A 19,146-nucleotide genomic window follows, 5' to 3' on the forward strand; every position below is an offset into this window, starting at 1 on the left:
CCGCTTCGGATCAGTGAGCCCGGAGATCCTCGTCCAACACTTCAGTTCGGTAATCTCTTTTAGCTTTTCTTTTCTTCCCTTTTTTATGTCTAGCACTAGTTCGGAGACGGACTCCAGCTCAAAGGAGTCCGGTTCGACCAGTACCACCACGGGGTCCGGGGCGTCGGAGAGGGCGGTGCCGGCCTCACCTATAGTGGAGGCCGGTATTGAGGGCGAAGAGCTAGTAATCGTAATAGACGAGGAGAGCGGTGAGGAAATGAGTGTGGACTTAGACACAATCCCGGCCTGTGGGGACGGACCGGACCGGGTAGAAACCAGCGACGATGAAGAGGACGTCGAAGCGGCAGTTCCTCGATCGTCGCGCATGCCAGTCGAGGTGATAGTGGAGGCACAGATGGAAGCCAACCCACAGTATAACATCGGGGCCCTATACGAGGCGAATCATCTGTGGCCGAGCAGGCTTCAGACCGTCAGGGACAAATACTGTATTCCTAGCCGGTACATTCTGAGGGCGGCTGTTGAAGGGGATCGGGCCAGCAACGATAGTGCAGACCTCTGCGTATATGAAGAGGCCTTACGGGCCGGGCTTAGGCTCCCCTTCCACCCCTTTTTTGCGGACGTACTGAATTATTACGGGCTGGCAGTTACACAGGTCGTCCCAAACTCTTGGAGAACGCTGGTCGGCTTCTTGTACCTTCTTGAAGTCCGGCTCCGTAGGAACCCCACCGTGCCCGTCTTCAGGATGTGTGCGCACCTGAAGAGGCATAAGGACGGCGGCTGGATCTACATTAGCCAGAGGCCTGAAGTGAGGATGATCACTGGGATACCTTCTTCCATTCACACATGGAAGAACAGGTTCTTCTACGTAAAGGACACCGTGCCGGGCTCGCACTGGCCGTTCTCATTACAATGGAGAACGCCGGACACTCGCCGCCTTAGTAAGAAACCTGCCCTCGAGGACGATGACCATATGACCTTCGCTCTGATCAAAGAAGAGCTCGGCCTTCTTGCTGCAGGCATGGACGGCGTTGACCTGCCGGGCATAGGTCCTGCGGGCCGATGAAGAGGTCCCTCCCGCGGTCGGCCCTCCTGAAATGGTACCAATAACACCATGAGGTTGAGGTTGAGGTTGAGGTACCTGAGGAGGGAGAACGGCCGGGGCAGGAGCTTGGATGCGGTCGCCCAGAGGTTGGGCGTCTCGAGGGCTTCTGTCTCTGGGCCTCGGGTTGTCCTGGCGCTCCCTTCTGTTGTCATTATTTTTTAAGTACCTTCCGAGGTACCCTCTGCTTATCAGTTGCTCGATCTCCTCCTTGAGATGAATGCAGGCATTGGTGTCGTGGCCGTGACTCTTATGGAACCGGCAATACCTGGACATATCTTGCGTGCCCGCCTCTGGTGTCTGCTTCTTCGGCCATCGGATGAAGTCTTCTTTCCGAATGGCTGCCAAAATTTGAGCCCTGGATGCGGTGAGCGGCGTGTAGCGCTCCCTCGTCAGGGGGCTCCTCTCCTTTCAAGGCCGGGGGGAGCTCCTTTCCTTCCGGGACGGGCTGCTCTCCTTCCTCTGAGGTCTATCGTCCCTACGTTGCTTGGCGGGGTTCTTCTCCTCTGGTCTTCTCTTGCTGACGGAATCCAGGGCAGCGAGAGTTTCCTTGACGGAAATGTACTCTTCCGCCCCGGTCATCAGATCTGCCAGGGACTGCGGATTGCGCCGGGAGACTGCTCTTCTGAAGTCAGTGGACCGGGCTCCAGCCAGAAGAGCATTCGTTGCCGCGGAAGGATCCAGGTTGGGTACCTGCAGGGCCTCCCTGTTGAACCGGCCAACGAACGCTTTTAGGGCCTCACCGTCCTCCTGTCTCAGGGCCATCAGTGAAGCTGTTGTCTTTCGAGGTCTTCTGCTGCTCATGAAATGTCGGGCCAGGTCGTCCCCGAAGTCGTCGAAATTGTCCACAGACTTGGGCTTCAGCCGCGAGTACCAGTCTCTCGCGGCTCCAGTTAATGTGGTGGGGAGTGCCCTGCAAAGGAACCCGTCCGACGCCCCGTGGAGAAGCATCGTGGTCCTGAAGGTCTGCAGATGATCCACGGGGTCGGTGGTCCCATCGTACTGCGGGATCTGCGGCATCTTTGAAGCCCATGGGGACTGCCGCACCGAGTACCCTGTCTGTGAAAGGGGGATTGCTACTGAAGATCCTCGAAGCAGGGCCATGATCTCTAGCCAGCTCTTCGATTCTATTATCGATCTTCTGGATCCTCAGTAACATCGGATCATCCCTCTGCTCGGCCAGACGGGCAGGTCTACTCCTCACGGCTGATGGGCTCCTTGCGGATCCGGATTGGCTGAGGGGACTCCTTCGCCGGTGCCGCGATCCCTCTCCGTGCATGGGGTCTCTCTTGCTGCCACGTTTCTGCACGGAGGGAGATCGTGACCGGTGATGCTGACGAGGCTCAGGACGCACGTTCCTGTCCCGCGAGCGGTGGTCTCTTCTTGTGGAGTGACGAGTTTGGTCCCGGGGTGGAGACGCGCGTTCTCTGCGGGAGCTTTCTCCCCTCTGAACGGGTCGAGAAACCTCGACTGGGTGTTGTTGGAGTGCGGGGGCCGCATTCCTGAACTGCGCAACTACATCAGTCATTTCTTGAAAAAGGGCCCGCATCTCCCTTGGGGTCGGGGTAGGGTCTGAACGGTCCGAGTGGGGCGAAGTCCGCTCCACGGCCGCCCCGACCTCTACCTGCGAGGCCAGCCGCTCACTTCGTCCTTCACGGGGGGCCGTAGCCCGAGTAGCCCGAGAAGTCGGAGGTGCTCGCTTGCCGGTCTGTCCTACCATTTTTATCTGAGTGAGATTTCGAACAGCTTTTTGTTGCGTGGTCCCACGGATGGCGCCAAATCTGTTAGGCCTAAAATCGGTAACAGGTCATGGTAGGGCTGGATGGTCCGAGCTAACAAGCCACGACTGAGGGGCTGGTTGAGTCCTGCGCTGCACAAGGGTACAGACAAGAAAGAAAAGGGTCAGAGGACCAACCCGGAGTGATACTCCGGACGGGCGCTTCGACACTCAAGTCAGTATGAGCAGGAGTGCAGAGCAATGTCAGAGCAAAAGCTTAGAGTTTTGGTTCTCAGATTTTCAGGACCCTCACCTTAGTACAAGTGAAGGCTATTTATAGTGATTCTGAGCCACCTGTCTAGGACAGGTGGTAATTCTGAGCCACCTGTCCAAGACAGGTGGTGGGCTCTGTATGGACCAGGTCTCATATCTAAGAAGGGCAGGTGGAGGTCCCTGATTGGTCCAGGTGCCACACCTAGTGGGGACAGGTGTTGGCCTTCCAACGGTCCTTGTGAGGGCCACGTGCCAGCAGCTAATTGGATGCTGAGTTCGGACCCCTCAGTGCTGAGTCCGGATTCCCTCAGTGCTGAGTCCGGACCCCATCAGGTTGTGTTGTGGTTCTTATGCTATAAAAATTGGATTAGAATCAACCCAGACCTGACCCCATTTGAATTCGGCAACAATATTCTAGAGAAGCAACATATCTTGCTACTTCCTTTATTTAGTTAGAAAAAAATTATCATCAATAGATTTTAGGCAATATTTTAGGAATTTTACTTTTATTATCAGTCCAAAAGTAGTTGTTTTCTATTTTTTAGGAGTAGTAGTATTAGGACTCTTATTTTGGTTATTAAAAGAACCCTATGTTACTTTGTGGGGGGACTTTTTTTATTGAATAAAAAACCACACGTTTTGTGTAGAGAAGATTGATTTCTTCTTTCTTCCGCTCGCACCACCATTTTATGGTAAAAGTTCAACATGAAATCCCAAAAATCGACCTGAGATGCATCCCCAGCTCTGTTCTTTCGTCGAGTAGGTGGCGTTGAATCCATGAGTTCTCTTTTGTATAGTATGCTCAATCCGCAGTGTGGATCTTGTAGAATATCATGAGACAGTCCACAAATCCCTAGTTCCATGTCGAATATGTTGATGCTATATAGGGTTAGGCTTATAACTCAATGGTTGAGGCTTTTGTATATCAACCTTGAGGTCGCAAGTTCGATCCCGGCTTACAAACCAAAAAAAAATGTTGATGCTATATGACTTACTGCATCGGCCGCAGATTTTTTGGCTATCCAACTTTGAGAATTTAGTTTCATTTGGTTCAAAGGTGAAAAAAAAAATTCTTGGGTTTTTTATGGAACTTATTGGTCCGAACCCATTCATTTTAAGAAAACCATACCACATACCCAACCCCTTTTTACACGTGGTCACTACCAACTTGGCGGCACTTATTAGAGAGTGAGAGATCTCACCGTTTGATTGTGTGTTAGATTTGGTAATTGTTTACATTAGGCGTATAAGTAATCATGGTAGGTAAGTTAGATTAAGATGTTTCCAATCCTCATATATCTTTCTAATATTATTTCTTTGAGGAGAAACTATATGATGAAACGCCGAATGAATATGTGAAGGTGGTACGATATAGGTATCACCCTTGAGATTTGATCCAGCAGCAGCTCCTCAAAAAGTAAGCTGCTGTTGGATCAAATATCATGGATGAGATGCTGAGTACGTGTTCACGAGGCCTTTCATCATATAAACTCTCTTCTTTGAGTGTCCTATATAAACGCTGGTTTGGGGCTAATTATAATCCACCAAGATTAAGAGAAATTTTCTTATTTTATCATGGTATCATCAGAGCAGCCGATCCCGCCCTTGTTAGATTAAAGATATACAAAGTAAACTGAAAGAACACATCCACTACCGCAAAATTTCCTGTATAAAACCTTTATTTTTGGATTTTTGAGTACTTTTTGTTTATGCATATGATACAATATAACCAATGTTTCATATGCTGGTGAATAATATATATTAAGCATTGGCCATTGTATAATGGGATTTGCTATGGATGGCTGTTGCATGTGAGAGCAGCCACCTCGTTAATGAAGACAAAATCTGCTAACTGAGCCTGTGAGAGTAGCGACCTCGTGAATGAAGACAAAATCTGCTGAAGAATGAGCCTGTGTGGCTGCTCTCACATGCAACAGCCCATCCATGAAATGCCTTCTGTGATGGACTCTAGCAAATCCCTTGTATAATTATTGAAGTAATATTTTCGTAGACAAATCCTTAACATCACCAAAGACTTTTGTCTAGATTTATGAGTTAATGTTTTTTGTTTATGTTTCGAGTTATGTGAAGGTTTATCTGATAGATAGAAATTAGAAGAGGCAATCAAGTTGGAATTGAAGAGTCTCCAAATGTTCTAGATCAAACTTCTTTGAAGAAATAGAAGGATAATATGAAACGTAAAGGGAAAAAAAATTTATAGGTTCGTCGAAGGTTTCAAAAAATATATTTTATAATTTCTTTCCTACATTTAAGGTTGAAGATTTTATTTTAAAAAAATAAAAATTATGCTCCCTCAATAGTTGGAGCATATATTTTATAACTTCTCTCCCAAATTTAAAGTTGGGGAAAATATTTTATAAAAAATATCTCACTGGTTTTAAGAAGTAAATATAGCCTATTTTCTTTTGGTAGGTAAGCTAGGATTGAACCCCGACCTCTAGGTCAAAGAACAAAACCTTGACAAATATTAGTCTATCTTATGTAAAAATATAGTGATGTAACCGAGATTAGAGTTGAGTTTTGAAGAATCCAGCTACAAATCACGTCAAACACTCTATGATCAACCTAAGGTTTCAAGAAACTAAAGAAAATGAAAAGAGAAATAAAAGTTTAATAAAATATTTAATTATACTAGTTATGAAAAAATATAAGACTAAAATACTCAAGTTAAAAGTGTAAAAAATTCCTATCAAATAAAGTTGGATCGGTAATCAAGGCACAAAGACATGAGATGATAGCATCATGACAACATGCTTGGATGTCTTAACTTGAATAGCCCCAAATTGATATAAAATTCGTCTTGATCTGACGGTTTGGATCAAAACTTAGAGACAATATATATATATATATATATATATATATATATATATATATATATGAGTGCGTTGTCTTCCAGTAGCGAGTCATACGGTACCATTAAAGGATAAGTACACTACCCTAAAACGACACACATACTAACCCTGGTAAGAGGTTGCTACCAAGGTTTTAAATTTCGGTTTCGGACCCCACTAAAATCGAATTTTCAGTCGAAATTTCAAAATTTCGCTCGAAATCGACGGACTAATAAAAAGAATATTTTATTGGTTATCCCTGAAATTTCGGTAATTTCGGTCAAAATTCCGTATGAAATAATGACACGTTTCGGGTATGTGCCATTTCGGGATTCGGTCACCGAAACCCGAAATTTCGAATTTCGGTTGAAATTTAAAACCATGGTTGCTACTACACTAAAAAAGGAAATAAATATTGTCTGATGAAGGCAGTGTAGGGCATTTAACCGGGTAGAACTCATCCCTAAAAGCTAGCCATTAGAGGGAGGGTGCCCATTCCCTTATAGCCCATCCCCATCTATTTCACTTATCCGATGTGGGACTATTTGCTTTTGCGTGGAACCCCAACGGGCAGGTTGTCGTCGTCCGGATGGTACAAAGAAGGTACCCTTTAGTGATACACACTGCCATAGAAGAATACCATGCACTACCCTACAATAAAAGGATCCAAATATTACCCTGTAGGTGTTCCTATTTTTGTCTTTTGTAGAAAGGAAGGTTTCAGAAAATGGTGTAAGAAAAGGTAGATCTGGACGGCAAACGTCTAGATGTCTTGCGATTGTTGGTTTTTGTTGTCGGACAGCCACTTGTACAATACCTTGGAATTGTATAAACATACCCTCACTCAAACGATAGAGAGACTGAGAGGGTACCTTTAAAATAGACCTATACTGTCCTAGATTCTAAAACACATATCCGCGTAAAGAAAAAGGTCATTGAGGATGAAAATTCTCATCATCATGTCATTCGATGAAAGCCCATTGTCTTTCAACCTCTGGACACACTACAACTTAATGATATAGACTCTAATTCTCTAAGTGCCCTCGAACAACACATACAATATCTTGGAAGGAAACACTCACTATCCTAGAAAGTAGAATACATGAAGTATATATTCATAATTCAGTCATTTTTGAGTTTTCATTCAATCATTTTAAGTTGTGTTGGGACTGTAGCATAATGACCTTAAATGATCCATCCATTGCCCTAGAAAGAAAGACTATCTTGGTACATTACATAGGATACTCTAGAATAAGTCAGTCATCATCCGTCATGCAGACGTGCATACTTAATGTGAAACTCTTTTATTGTTTTCAGAGCAATGCTGTATTCTTTGAGTTGGCCCGAGCTTAGGGTTTTTTGAGGAGGGCTTCCGGAGATGAAAGTAGTGAATTTCAAGGGAGTAATTTGTCATTTCTTCATTTGCACCATTGTAAACGTGCATCATGTCTCAACCAAGAAGCTCGTTTGGATATTACCTACTACTCAACTCTCTTTCATCCGACAAAGAGAGAGAACGAGAGACAACACTTTGAGAGAGAGAGAGAGAGTTTTACGTAGGTTGCGTTTAGTAAAAAAAAAAGAAGGAATTTTAGTCTTTCTACCCTAAGAATTTGGTGAGTTTATAGTTTCTTAAAAAGCTTGGCGACCTAGTAGTTTGTCAAAGTTGATTGGCAACTTAGCAGTTTGTCCAATGGGTAATTGTGGTCTTGGTATATAAGGCTGACAATAAAAAATTCCTCTTGACACTAACCACTTCAAGGTACCTAAATATCTAAGGGGCCCATTTCTTTGGAATTCATCTCAATCATGCTTTTAGTTGGAGAAGCGTTGCATTCTAGGAATAATTTACATTGACAATGAAGACTTTAATGAACAGTGACAAGTAGCTAAGAACCAGATTGAGAAGGGCAACTTTGTTTAGCTCTCTACCCATGACGAGATCACATGGACGCACTAAGTCCTCGGCCATAGACACAAGGTCAGCAACAACTGACTTCCGTGCAATCAACACCCCTCCTTTATAATTTGGGACCAGTTTCAATTGTAACAAGGACCCCAATTGGACCACTCTCCTCTCACAACTGTTCATATCAGCACCGCATGTTCTGCTCTTCCAACTCCGCCTTTACTCTTCAGATTTGGCACAAATCCAACCCTTCCCTCCCTCTAGGGGTGCAACTCGGGCTGGGTTGAGGCCAACCCTAGCTCAACCTGAGAACCCAAAACGTCAACCTTAACCCAACTCAACCCATGCCTTTGGGGTTAAGGAGGATCAAACCTAATCCAACCCGACCCGCCTTTAAATCTCTCAACCCTAATTCAACCCAATCTTCCAAATCGTCCTGGGTTGGAACGAATTGGGTTCGTTTAGCATGAGGCAAAAATAGAAAAAAAATTCAAAAAAATCATAACCTAAGATTTTGAAATCTTGATAAAATGCTGATGAAATAGGGGATTCAGGGCTGAGTTTGGGCTGCTCAAGGCCTCAACCCTAACCCAACACAAAATTAACTTGGGTTGGCTTTTCCTAACACTAACCCAACCCGAGGAAATGAGAACATAACCCGAGACGAGATTGGGTTGACCCCATCGGGTTCGAGTTGAGCCCATCCCTATAGTTCCACCCATACCTCATTGATAGTGAAATTCTACTCGGCGTACATCATTAATTGCCGATTGTCCTCTCCGATCAACCCGAGTGATCATGGTTAGAAAATCTAGTTTCTACAGACTACAGATTGATTAGTCTTCCTCCACGAATTCCCTATTGAGTGACTGTCTACAACAAACTGAGCTGCTACGAGGGAGGTCCCCTCCTTCTATGTCAACCTCTAACCATTTGAGCCTCCTCGCGCCATCGGCATTGGAGATTCATTAAAACACATGAATGTCACATGCGCGGACTTACATCTGGCATCGGTGGTCCCTCAACTGCCAAATGGCGGCTTGGATGAAGGATGCTGTCACTCTCGTCGCGATCACAATCATAGATCCATTAATAGCTTTGATTTTCATTATTCTACGGCTTCTGATGAGGTGGGCCCACAAGGATAGGTCCAACTGGGTCAGTTTCATCCTGCTAGGATTATTAAATAATAATATGCATCTAAACCATATGTGATCTCTTGAAGGTCTTCCTCAGTTATTATATGATCTTGCTCATGCCAAGAGTTATCTTGTTTTTGCCAAGAGTTATATTGGCTAGCTCTACCTTGGAATACCACGAATGAGGAAGTAAAGAATAGTTGTTTTGGGGTTGTGCCTCTATCTTGGTAAAGCCTTTCTTCAACCTTAATGTAATAGGTTAAATCCCCGCTAATCTGCCGATAAAAAAATAAAAATAAAATAAAATAAAATAAGAGACGTCTTCCCTTTGTATTAGACTCTAACCTAAATTTACTTACCTCCAAAATTTTCCACATCTAAGCTAATTTCATCCTTCGATTTTAAGAAAACGATATTTTCACCCCCTTTTATATGTCTTTTCTTGAAAATGAGTGCATTTAGAAAATCTTTTCTTAGACTTTTTTCCTGATAGTAGAGTCGTATTCAACAAAATACAAAACAAAACTGGTGAAAATGCTGGAGAAGGGGGTGGAAATATCATTTTCGGATAGATAGATAATGACTAGAAAACATATAAATTATATAGCATATATATTGAGGACCTATTAAATATATAGGTAAGCTACATACTAATGGATACAGCCATTGGGTCGAGAACATTGGTCTACACCCACGCCCATATAATCATGTCTCATAGAGGGTGTGGGTAACAGACATGGAAGGGTATTATGGTCATTTTAAGTAATTTGAGGTGTAAACAATGCTATTGATATTTGAGGTCGGTCGGTAGAAATCTTCCATTCTCAGAACTGCCTGTTTAATATGGCCGTATCACTTTATAGAGCTATCGTACGCTCATATGGGAAGAACAATAAATTTAATTAAATGACTATAGTACCCTTAAAATTGACAAGTCGCTTTTGTATTAACGATATTCCAATTACGTCTCTTTTTTTCTCTTCGTATAGTCGCTTTAGGGGAATAGTATATGTGGTGCAGGCAGTGAGAGTTCCCAAAACATGCAACCAGATTGGACTAAGCCACATGACATCAGCATGATCTGAACCGTTCATCGGTGGGCCCAACTTGGATTTGTCACACCATAGTCTCCAACATTCCAATCCAACTAAACTAACAATTCAATTTGGGGCCTGCAAGTAATAAATAGTTATATATCTATATCTATATATAGGCTATTGGGAATAACACTACCATGTTTTTGATAATTACACTAACCTTTGATGGCTGTTTAAATAATAAAAGACAAGATGAGCTTGTGCAATTAGCAAAACATGGTAGTGCCAACATCAGTAGCCTTGTACAATTATCAAGACATGATAGTTCCAATATTAGTAGCCTATATATATATGGGCATGTAAGAAAATTGTTATAGTAAGACAAAGCAATAGTAGATGTAGATTTTCATTCCCTCAGTACATTCAAGATATATGAATAGTAGAGATGCATCAATCCTTCTATTTTCCCCACAAATCTATAATTTATAAAAAGTCCGGGATTTGGGTAAGAAAACTACTGGATTTGATGTATGTTATTAGCCTCACATTCTCTGCTGGAATCGATGGTTTTACATAGGTATTTTTCTCTTCCCAAGTTCCTATGTGTAATGTCTGTTCTAATAGGTGAGCTTATGCTTACTATACCATCATCATTTTGCTTTTTTTAACCTTCTATTTTGTGGGTTTCTGCTGGTTTTTCATGGTACTCTTAAAACCTATATTTTAGTTTGCATTGGTAGTTTTATGGAAGATTTGGATGTTTTTGAAGCAACAGATAAGTGCGGATCTAATATAGGTTTTAAGATTAGCTTTCATTTGTATAAAAGCAATAGACTTATAGAAGATAGGGTTCTCCTTTTAGTGTTCGAATGCGCAGCATCTTCAACGGTCAGATCACGTACATTTTTTTTTTTTTTTTGAAGGGCTCGGCATGGATGGACCATGGAGCAAAATTCACCCCTATTGGATGATTATAACCCTCCTATTGGTAGAGGGGAAAGTATTCATTAAGGAAACCTCAACAAAAAGAAGTTTTAGAATAATCCATGGGGAGTTGATTTTGATGGATTTCATGGCTTATCCAAAGCAAGGCCTAACTGATAAATGGTTTGGACTTTGGACCATTGAGCAAGCTTTTATTTTTTTTCCTTATAAGAACCCCCACCTACATCCATTTGGGTAGGGATCATACCTTCCATCTATAGTTATTAAATAATATGGAGATGGATATGGTGGAAATTAGGTCTGGGGCCTTTTCGGCAAGTTTAAAAAATACATACGGGTTTCCATGGAAAAGAAGGTATAGGGCTTTATCAAGTTATAGTCGTGGTTGATTTAATGGTTTGGAGAAGTTGGACCACTGTCTTTCATTTCCCAACCCCCACACAGAGAGAGAGAAAGAGAGAGATTTGAGTTTGGGAAATGATATTTTCACCCCTTTTGCTTGCCTTTACCTGAAAATGAGAGAGATTTGCACTTGGGAAATTATATTTTCATCCTCTTGTGCTTGCCTTTACCTAAAAATGATTGTATTTCTACCCGATTTGCAAGAAAAGGCAAACAAAATAGGTAGAAATGCTAGAAAAGGGGTTGGAAATATCATTTCGCTGTGTCGACGATCATTTGATGGGTGTGGGATCAAGGACAATAAGCCAAACTTGTGACGGCCAGCAGTGTTAGTGGACTCAATCTCCGTACATCAAGGACATGCTGCCACGTGTGCGGTTTATCAAGTTCATTAATCATCATCATCATTTGAAATGCTTTTAAGCCGTTGATTTTTTACACGCCCCAATCTTGTGAATGTGATCTCCGTTCGTCTTCGAACATGGACCTACTCGGTTGCTCATGATGACCCATATGATCAACGGCCCCAAAGCCTAGCACAATGCTATGTGGGCACTAAGACATAGCTTTTTCCTCCTCTCCTTCAAGACAAGGTATCCATGCTAGTTGATCACTTAGGAAAAGCATATTTGCATAATTCAAATAAGGGAAGTGATACATGCATGATATGTATATATCACTGTATACATATCATGTATGCATGATATGTCCATGCATGCATGCATGCATTTCTTCATAAATGTCGATCTAAAGACAAGCTAGGCATGGGCGGTTGTGGTGGAAGAAGAAAGGTGGTGTGGTCACCCCCCATGTGGGTTTTCTCTTGTAGGTGCAGTGATGGCTGAAGGGTATCCAAGAGCTTGGAGGGATCTTAGCAGTCATTGGATCTTAGATCTAAATTAAAAAAAAAGCAGGTTTCATAATTAGAAGGGGAAAGAAATGAAGGTACAGTTGTACTGATGTTCATAGTCTCATACACCAAGGTTCTTTTGGAGCAAGTTGAGGTAAGCAGTAACAGACTTTATCTCCACAAGGGATGGTGACCAACTCACATAAAAGATTTTGAGAGATTCTCTCTTGGGCCAATTTTATATGAGAAATTAAGTGCAGAAAATGGAAGTGTAAACTCTATTGTATATTGGAATTTGGAACTTAATTATATAATTTGTTTGTTTTTTTTATACATTTAACTCCTACCAATTTTTTTTGTTACTGGAGCTTGATTTAGATAGATGAAAAATGTTTGAATGAAGGTAGAAAATGACTCCTTTTGGAGTGGTCAAGTTGAAATTTTATGGATGCTTGCTCATTTGATGGGTGGTAGAAGCTAAAATTGAACTGGGTCTATTTTCTAATAAAATGAATGTCATTTTTCTTGCTTGAATCTTAGAGAGGGTGCTTGTGTTAATTACATGGAGGAAATGGGTTTCAAAGGTTTCCTAGCAGCCATGGCTTTCTTTGAAAGCAAGAGAAAAGGGGAAAAGGGGAAAAAAATTTGGAATATTTCATTGAAATTGAGGTGGGGCTCTTTCTCTGCGACATACAACTCATATTTTAACTCATGAAACAATAAAGGCCCAAACTTTCTTTTTTTTTCATAAATTCATGGAAGTTGCAGTTGCTTTTCATGCATTGTCAATTTTCAGAGATGAGTTATGGAAGATGAAGTGGGCCTATCAAACCGCACTATAGTTGTAACCTCTTTTGTACTATATCCAATCATACCTTCTTTTTCAACACATTAAAGAGAAAGGAAATTTGCATTAAATTCACAAAATGAATAGTATGCTGCCTTTTCAGCTTATTTAGACAAAGAAAGGTGAATTTGTGTAATAAATTGGACAATACAACAAGAGGAGAATAATACTCTTTCATTTGATCTAATGATGGAGCTAGTGTACAAACTACAAAATTTTCCAAAATTAAAAGACTGTTATCTTTATACACAAATGCCTATTACTGACAAAACTTGGGCTCCTTAAGAGGGCTGGTTTATGTAGCTTCTTTCTTTTTACATACTATGGTACACTCATTCAAATCACAGTGACCATTATGTTGGCCAGAAAAGAAAAAGGAAAGAAAATCAGCACATTAGAACTGTGAATTGCATCTTCTGTGGCAGGCAATGAAGGGCTTTGCTTGTTTGGTTTCCTCTTTCCAAACACTGCCAATGTCTTGTGCTATCCTAGTGGCATCTAATGATGCACCAGACAACCCTCTCCTTGTGAACCCAACTGCATAGAGTCCAGTTTTCCCTTTCCAACCATTTGGGAATGGTTCCTTTGGGAACCCATTTTTCGAGAAGAAATCACTCTCCTGTAAAATAAAACCCAAAAAAACATTTAGTCAAACAGTTTCTATTTCTGAATTTACAAATGAAGAAAGTTAACTCAAAGCCCATAAAATAAAGTCCAAACTTCATTGTTAAAAAGGGTTTCTTCTTCTTTAATTGGGTAACTCATCTCATTAAAGCAAATTAAAAAAACAAGACTAAGACCCACCAAACAAGTCCCAGCCAGCTAGCTTTGAGTTTCTGACTTTTTAAACCCTTTCAGGAAAGATGTGACAGTATCTATAATATATCACTAACCTTCTTTCAGTCATATCTACCTTCTCTAATTGCTTTTTATGTTCTTTTATTTGAAACATTTGAGCAAAAGAATTTTTATAATGTTAAAAACACTCCACCACTAAACTTTATGTCAAATCCAATTTATAAGAAAACTCCTTTTTGAATAAGTGACAAGAAAACTAAGCTCACCTGTAACCATGAAGGAACATTGCTTCTATAGCCAGTAGCCAAAACCACCGAATCAACCTCGAGTTTCTCACCATCAACAAGCTCTACTCTCCCAGGCAAAAACCTCTTTATTCCTGGAACTATTTTTATTTCACCTGATTTGATCTTCTCCAATGCACCAATGTCCAGAACAGGGGTCTTTCCATGGTTGTTCTTTAGCTCCAAAGGCCCAATTGGAGGGCGTTTGAGACCGTAATTCTCTATGTTCCCAAGAACTAACCGCGCAAGAATCAACATCAGCTTATCCACCAGCCAAAGAGGCAGCCATTTCATCAGAAAAACAGCAGTCTCGAACGTCGATTTCCCAAAAATTTCCCTTGGCAACACATGAATCTGTCCATGAATCAAACCTCCATTAGTAAAATCCATACAAAAACATCACTAAAATCAACAAAACCCATAGCCCTTAATAAAAAGAAAGTTGAACTACAAATTTTCTTTCTGGGTTTTTTATAGAGTTTTTATGTGGTGTAATGTGTAGTCCATTATTTTTCAAAAAGTACTGTAGGGGCCATGCCGTAGGATGATCCAAACCGTCCATTTGATGGGCCACAACGTAAATAGGTTGTGCCCAAAATATTATTTCCATAGAATGATCCTAGCCCTTTGATCTACAGAGGAACTGCAAATTATGAAACCTCAATAGATGGGAGGGTTGGGATCATCTTATGGAAACAATTTTAGAGTCATAACCTATTTACGTTGTGGCCCATCAATCATTCTATGGTATGTCCCATACAGCACTTTTGAAAAATACCGGCTTACAACATATAAAATCTCTGATTTTTGTCTCTTAAAATTTCTCCAACTTTTCATAATTGAACTCAAAAACGTTTAATAAGACCAGTACTACTACCACTTACCGAGTTGCGGACCACCATTGTTGGAATAGCGTTGTGGTTACATAGGTCCAAACAAAGTTCCATACCAGAATTCCCACATCCCACCACCAAAACCTTCTTTCCTCTGTAATCCTCCCCTGATTTATAATCACAAGCATGCTTAATTTGGCCCCTAAATTCTCCAAGTCCTTCAATCTCCGGCACCACGGACTCCGCATTCTCTCCGGTAGCCACCACGAGCCACCGACAAATGTACTCCACCTCGCCACCACTTTTCCAACCCCCTTCTGTGCTCCCACTCTTCACTGTCCATAGCCCGCACGTCTCGTCATACTTAGCTGATAAAACACACTCATTGAATATTGGGTTAATATCAAAGTGCCTCGCGTAGGATTCTAAGTACTCTATGAACTGATTCTTAGTTGGGTATTCAGGGAAATTTTCAGGGAATGGGAGTTTTGGGAGTTGACAGAATTTCTTTGGGAGGTGGAGTTTTAACCGATCGTAAGTTCGGTTTTGCCATAGAGAAGCAATGCAATTTGCTTTCTCTAAGATTATAAAAGGCACCCCCTGTTCTTTCAAGCACGCCCCCACAGCGAGCCCGGATGGACCTGCGCCGACAATGATCGGACCGCTCACCCACACGCATCGACGGGTCATGGAGTGATCTTCGCGATCCATGGTTGAAATGAGTTGGGTTTTTCTTTAGAAAAAAGTGGGGATTGAGGGAAGAGAATAGGGTAATGAGTTTGTAGAAAAATTTAGGAATGAAAAGTTGAGAGATTTGGAAATGGAGTTGTGTTTGTTTGTGGGAAGGATGGAGGGGTTTAAATAGATGAGTTGGCTATGAAAGCTGCATGTGGTGAGAGTGGAAGTTTGTGCTTTCAAATGATAAGCCTGGGGGCCTCCTCTTTAATTATAGTGCAACTGTTTTTAATTGATTTTTTTCTTCTTTATTAGAGAATTCTGCTTTTTTTTCTATATTTTATTTGGAAAATTCCACTATCACAAGATTTGTGGGCCTCTACAAAATTCAGTGGAATTATTGTGAGTAAATGCTATTATTATTGGATTCAATAAATGGAAAAAGAAATCCCTATCTAGATCTTTATGGACCCACATTCCTAGCACTTATCTGATCTATTCTTTAGTTCCTAGAAAACAATGGGTACAAGTAGAACTTCTGTACACACAGAATTCAGTTATATTGCTTACATACATTGATACATCTATACCTTTCTGCCTGTAAATTTTTCTAACGTGCATAGATAATGTAATGCTGTTTAGTAACTTATTTTTGTTCTAGATTTTTTCCATGTGGGGATTCTAGATCCACTCTCAAAACTTCATTCATCTTTACATTTCAATATAATGCTTAGTTGTTTCCCACTTCAAGATTGGAATTTTTGCACTTTTCTTTTCTTTTATTTTGAAAACATAATATCATGCTTTGAGTTTTATCCAAACCCCAACTAACACCATTTAAAAAAAATCCAAACACTGAGGACAAAATTGGATCACTTCTTATGAATTTTTAGCAGGCTTATTACTTCTCAAACAAATCCTCCAACATACATAGAAGAGTAATGCTAGGGAAACTGATTTTCCAACCTACCAGGAGATTAAACAAATGGGTTATTGCCACCACATCACAAGTGACATACAACCAGTCCTGTGGGTAAGGAAAATCACCCAAAAGTTAAAAAAAATTTTGTTGTACACATGACATTTTCTCATTACTGGTTTCTCCCATTGATCTTACTCTTTGTTACCATATCATTTTCCTATGTATAAATGTTGAATCATTAGGAATACACTAGAAAGGAATTTTTATCCATGTGGGCCTGTGTGGGGTTCTAGATCCACTCTGAAGATACTGTATTTTCAACTAGTCCATTTGAACCAATTTCAAAAAAAAAAAACAAGAAGTTCCTTAAATTCAGAATATTAGTTGGCTACTTGGCTATCACATTCAACAGAAGCGGCCTAGAAACATAAATTCAAAGGAAAAGGAGAGAAGTATTTATGATGAGAGAGAGAGAGAGAGAGAGACTTCCCCTTGGAGGTTTTAACTACACGAGATAGAAATATCTATTCCAGTATAGCCACGTGGCACACCAATTGCTGACTAGGAAACAGACACGGTGCCCACGTGGAGTAGGCGACACAGGTTGCGCATCAGCTGTTGTGAGTGGGCCCTACCCAGGAAGTCTACTTCTTCGTCCCGCTCCCACCCCATTCCTGCCACCCACAAGCTGCCACATGTTGGGCCCCACACTCCGTCCCTCTCTCCAAAGTCCCCGATTGAAACCTTCTCAGCCTGCCTTACACGCCAAAATATTACTTTTTTTAAGGCTTGGGCTACAATATTGTTATGCTGAAACCATGCTCCTAAGTCCTAACTCTATTAACGCAATTTTTTCTTCTATTTGCTGGAATCAAGAATCAAGGATTCTGATTCTACCCATTGTTGGCTTCAACCAACCCGACCTGACTCTCAATCCGACAGTGGCTAGCCCAACCCAACCCAAATATTATTCTCCCAAGCCCCAACCCGACCTGATTTCCCAATTCGGGTCAGGTTGACCCGGGTGTGGTGATCACGAAGTGGTGATTGAAAAAAAAAAGAAAAAAAGGAACAATTATTTATTTTTGGATTTTTCAGCACAAGAACCTTTGATTTTTGGGAATTTTCAAATTTTAGTCGGGTCGGGTTGCCCAATACATCCAACATGAATTCTCTTCAGGTTCATAATTACCAGCCCCCGAACGCGACCCGAATTTTGAGAAGTCCAACCCAACCCACCTAAAAATCGGGTTGGGTTGGACTATGGTTGAAACTACAATTAAGATGATGATCATTACAATTCTAATCATCTTCATTCCAGTTCATTACAATTAAGATGGTGATCTAGAATTCTAATGCCAGATATCCATACAGCCTAAGAAAGAAACCCCAGTAAGGGAAAATTTATAGCCTTTAATTCGACCTTTGAAATTATGGCTGAATCTCGTTGAAATCATTAATGGACGGCTACAACTCCTTCTAATCCTAACGAGATCTTTGGCAATCAAATTTCACACATTAATTTAGTGGATAGGCTTTGTAATCAGAATTTGTTTATCCATGGATAGAAAGGATAATGACTGTGTACCCCACTTCCTCTGTGAGAGTGCAATCAGATGGAGGGAGGCATGTGCATTAGACTTTGGTTTCATGGGAGTCTCTCCTTTTCATGTAGAAAGTGAGTGGAAGGTGTTTGGCGTTTCTCTAATACTTAATTTTTAAGGGCTCCGGAATGAGTAGAGAGACTCATCTCTTTGCCAACTTTGATGAAGCCAAAACTCAAAAGCAAACCACCAACTGCAAAATTACAAAGAGTGGGGATATAAGAATACTAGTATCCATCTCCATTCACGAGTTGATAATGATAGGGATGTGTGAAATTATCATCCCCAGCTCTCCACAGCATTGTACAGCTGAGGCCAGCCCAGTTTTCATTAGCCAACCCCACTTGGGAACTTTCATTCCCATGCCACTTTTAGCATCATATGTGGATTCTTTCCTCACTTCTTTCCATTTATTTTAGCAAAAACATTGGGCTTTCATCAAACTTTCGGTTCTGCTTACTCCCAAGAAGTAGCTTCTTACTAATAACATTTGAATTAAACTAAGCAAAAGTTATTGGGTTGTGGAGCACCCTCTAGATCATGCGTAGACGAGTTTTGGACGGATGTCGTTTTATCGTTATGTGATCACTTAGATCAGTACGTTCCTTTCTAGGGATTTGGTCACCACCCTTGGCACCGCCTATGGGGTGCGATCATAGTGGGACCTGCCCACTCTGATAGATATTTTCTCATAATCTATGGTTGCTTAAATTTTGCCCTGGCTTTATTCAGTTCAAACTCTTGGTCGAAAGGGAATTTAACTAAAATTGGAGTTCTATATCATATAAAAATGACTTGTTTGGCTCAGTTCATGATTAGGTGGGGTCAAATTAGATTTCAAATATGGGCTAATTATTAGGTTTTTTTAGTTTAAGACCTTTAGGCAATCACTTTCTCTTATTCTATTCTCTTTCTTTATTATATATAGCATTACTCATTGCTTCCACAAGTACCATGGCG

The 19,146-nt window shown here is 41.3% G+C and overlaps 1 protein-coding gene across 1 annotated transcript; it reads right to left on the bottom strand.

The window, feature by feature from the left end:
* Positions 1-13,229: 13,229 nt before the first annotated feature.
* LOC143860998 (putative indole-3-pyruvate monooxygenase YUCCA5) lies at positions 13,230-15,834 on the bottom strand. The gene is made up of 3 exons (XM_077371879.1): positions 15,037-15,834; positions 14,135-14,506; positions 13,230-13,689 (listed from the first exon to the last, which is right to left on the bottom strand). Exons 1-3 carry the CDS (start codon positions 15,694-15,696, stop codon positions 13,465-13,467), a joined length of 1,257 nt encoding a protein of 418 aa, XP_077227994.1. The 5' UTR covers positions 15,697-15,834; the 3' UTR covers positions 13,230-13,464.
* Positions 15,835-19,146: the final 3,312 nt, after the last annotated feature.

This window comes from Tasmannia lanceolata, unplaced genomic scaffold (genome assembly GCF_043159265.1).
Source record: "Tasmannia lanceolata isolate RefF3 unplaced genomic scaffold, GAP_Taslan_0.1 ptg000037l, whole genome shotgun sequence".
Classification (NCBI taxonomy): domain Eukaryota; kingdom Viridiplantae; phylum Streptophyta; class Magnoliopsida; order Canellales; family Winteraceae; genus Tasmannia; species Tasmannia lanceolata.